At 47.7% G+C, this 2,929-nt stretch overlaps 1 protein-coding gene across 1 annotated transcript; it reads left to right on the top strand.

Moving 5' to 3' along the window:
* Window positions 1–236: 236 nt before the first annotated feature.
* LOC121963423 (adapter molecule crk-like) lies at window positions 237–2,077 on the top strand (the record flags this gene model as incomplete). The annotated part of the gene is made up of 2 exons (XM_042513707.1): window positions 237–756; window positions 1,491–2,077. Coding segments are annotated over exons 1-2 (807 nt in total), but the record flags the coding sequence as incomplete, so codon positions are not given.
* Between the last annotated feature and the right edge of the window lie 852 nt (window positions 2,078–2,929).

Raw genomic sequence — 2,929 nt, 5'->3', positions numbered from 1 at the left:
GAAATGGCGGATACGGGAAAACAAAAAAAGACCCCTTGTTGTTGTTGTTGTTGTTGTTGTTATTGTTATCATTATTGTTGTTGTTGTTGTTGTTGTTATTGTGCCACTCGTAACGGAAGTCTAATGTTACTGTCTCACATGCTGGCTAACTTTACGCATATGTGCGTCTGCTGCACATAATTATTACATCACATCCGGTGAGTGGGGTCTTTTTTTGTTTTCCCGTATCCGCCATTTCAGTTTTTGAAGTTAGTTGTCATCGGTCGCTGGATTGTAGCTGGATTTCTGTCGCTAAAGCGCATTGTATTGCCATTAGAGCTTCATTCCGCTCAAAAATTGACTAGGAGCGCTTTTTATTTGGTGGTTGCGCTTCTAAATCGGCGAATTGATGTCCAAACGGCCAGCTGCGGATGTCGCCTGTTTACTAAACGTGCTCTAGGCGCTAAAGTTTTTGTATGAGTTGAAGGCTTTGCTTGCGGATAACGGGAGGGAGAGACGGGAAGGCCCGGTGAAGCCTCGGCTTTGGAGTGGTTATCATGGCCGGAAATTTTGACGCGGAGGACCGTGGCAGCTGGTACTGGGGTCGGTTGACCAGGCAGGAGGCTGTGTCTCTTTTGCAGGGGCAGAGGCACGGCGTGTTTCTGGTCCGGGACTCCATCACCAGCCCCGGAGACTACGTGCTCTCGGTATCAGAGAACTCCAAAGTCTCGCATTACATAATTAACAGCATCTGCAACAACCGACAATCCGGTCCAGGTAAGATAACAGAGCGGTTTTGGAGGGGGGGTCGGTATTATGGAGGTGCTGATGTGACCATTCTTGCATGACTTGCACCAAAGGAGATGCGCAATAGTGTATTTTACATTCTCTTGTAAGGAGAATACAGCAGGCCAGACACAGTGAAGCATGTGCCAATTTCATGTTGTTGAGATGCAAACATACCTCTGGTTTTGGCTCTACATCTTGCACGAGTGCTCAGGCAGACAGATATTACACAACACAGTGTTTCAGTAAAGCCAATATAGATTTGTGCACGTTTCTGTCACTAAAATAATCCATGGTGGGTGGTGTTAGTTTTCAAATGGCACTGAGGTCTGGCCTGATGCACCTTTTTGAATTGAATCCAATTCGTCAGACGTCCCTGAGAGAGTTGTAAATACACAAAAGTGTGTCATATTGCCAGGTTTTAATAGGCTTTAACCACTCTTCTCCTGCTGGGTTTTTCCAGTATCGATATTACGGGATAATTTTTGTTCCTCATGCTTTCTTAAAAACACACATTGGAAGGAACGAAACTAATATGACAGAGGAAAGACATGCGAAATAAGGAAACAAAATTCCTTCCTGGTCATTCTGGAAAGCACCACCGTCATGCTTGGTTACAAAAATAGATCTGACAGACTTCAACATGCAAGAGCAGGTAGTATGTTGGATACGAGATTAACCCTTAGTTTTCTGATTCCTCTTCCGTCCTGTCTCATTTTCACCAGGTTTGGCCCATCCGAGGTTCCGAATCGGTGACCAGGAGTTCGAAGCTCTCCCCGCTTTGCTAGAATTCTATAAAATTCACTACTTGGACACCACCACCTTAATAGAGCCCATCAACAAGTCCAAACACACTTCCTTCATCAGCGTTGGACCTGGGGGGCCCCCGCCGCGCCTGGAAGACGAGTATGTCCGAGCACTTTTTGATTTCCCTGGCAATGACGAGGAGGATCTCCCATTTAGGAAGGGCGATATTCTCCGAGTTCTGGAGAAGCCAGAGGAGCAGTGGTGGAACGCCCAGAACTCTGAAGGCCGGGCGGGGATGATCCCAGTGCCATATGTGGAGAAGTACCGGCCGGCGTCTCCAAATTCGGCGGCGGGGCCCGGTGTACCTGGTGGACCGCCAGGAGGAATGGGGATGCTAGGGAACTCTGACGGCTCTGCAGCCCCGTCTGGCCCTCCGCTGCTGGGAGATCCCAGTCAGTACGCCCAGCCCACACCCCTCCCGAATCTCCAGAACGGACCTGTGTATGCCAGGGCCATACAGAAGAGGGTGCCCAATGCCTACGACAAGACCGCTCTGGCATTAGAGGTAAATATGGACCTGTTTGTGCTTTTTTCTTGACTCCGTGCATCCTTTTAGCGTGTGCTGGAGGAAACTATACAACCAGCCCGTTAACTTTATCAGACTGAGTTCACATTTTTTCACTTTCATTGTGCTTTTGATTATTTCATGCTTTGCATTTGTTAAGCAGCGTGAAGAGAAATCAAGGTCAGAAATTGCTCATCCAGATTTCTATAAAATCTGGTTATTTAATCTCTTCAGTAGAGATCAGTCCAGTGACATGACAGACTGATATACCCAAAATCTTTATTAATGCACTAGCTTTGTCTTTTTTGTCCAGAAAGATGAACCCCTCAGATTTAACCCTAATAGGGTACCCCGATATGAAAACTGCCAATAAGCTGTGCTCCGTGCTCGTGGTGGTGAGGCTGTTAAACTGTCCGGAAGCGAGAGCGGGGCTCCCACGGAGCAGGTCGTTGGGGGAAGGAAATAGTTTGTGTTTGGGAACAGGACCATTTCCTCTGGTCTCTGTGAAGCCAGGAGTCAAACTGAGCCAGAGTGGGACTAGGCGGCAGGCTGGTCGGAGTATGCTCTTGTCTCTTCTGGCCCGCTGGACTGTAAAATAATACAGCGTTGTCCTTGGATTCCTCAAATCTGCACCCCTCTTTTGTCTTTTGTGTGATTTGGTTTTCTTTAGCTCTTTTGCAGCTAGAAACACTTTAGCTTGTTTAAAGTTTGCTTAGTTACACATGACAGGTGGAGCCTTTGTATGAGCTGGTTTCTGGCACTCCCACCTGTGGTAGACTTGTCTGGCTTTGACCTGTGCGAGGCTGCTTGTTTTCGCCACTCTAGTTGGCCCAAAGTGACTCAGCAAGGCGC

Source organism: Plectropomus leopardus, unplaced genomic scaffold (assembly GCF_008729295.1).
Source record: "Plectropomus leopardus isolate mb unplaced genomic scaffold, YSFRI_Pleo_2.0 unplaced_scaffold11222, whole genome shotgun sequence".
Lineage (NCBI taxonomy): Eukaryota > Metazoa > Chordata > Actinopteri > Perciformes > Serranidae > Plectropomus > Plectropomus leopardus.
Note: the sequence above shows the minus strand (reverse complement) of the source record. Positions and strands in the feature narration are given on the sequence as shown.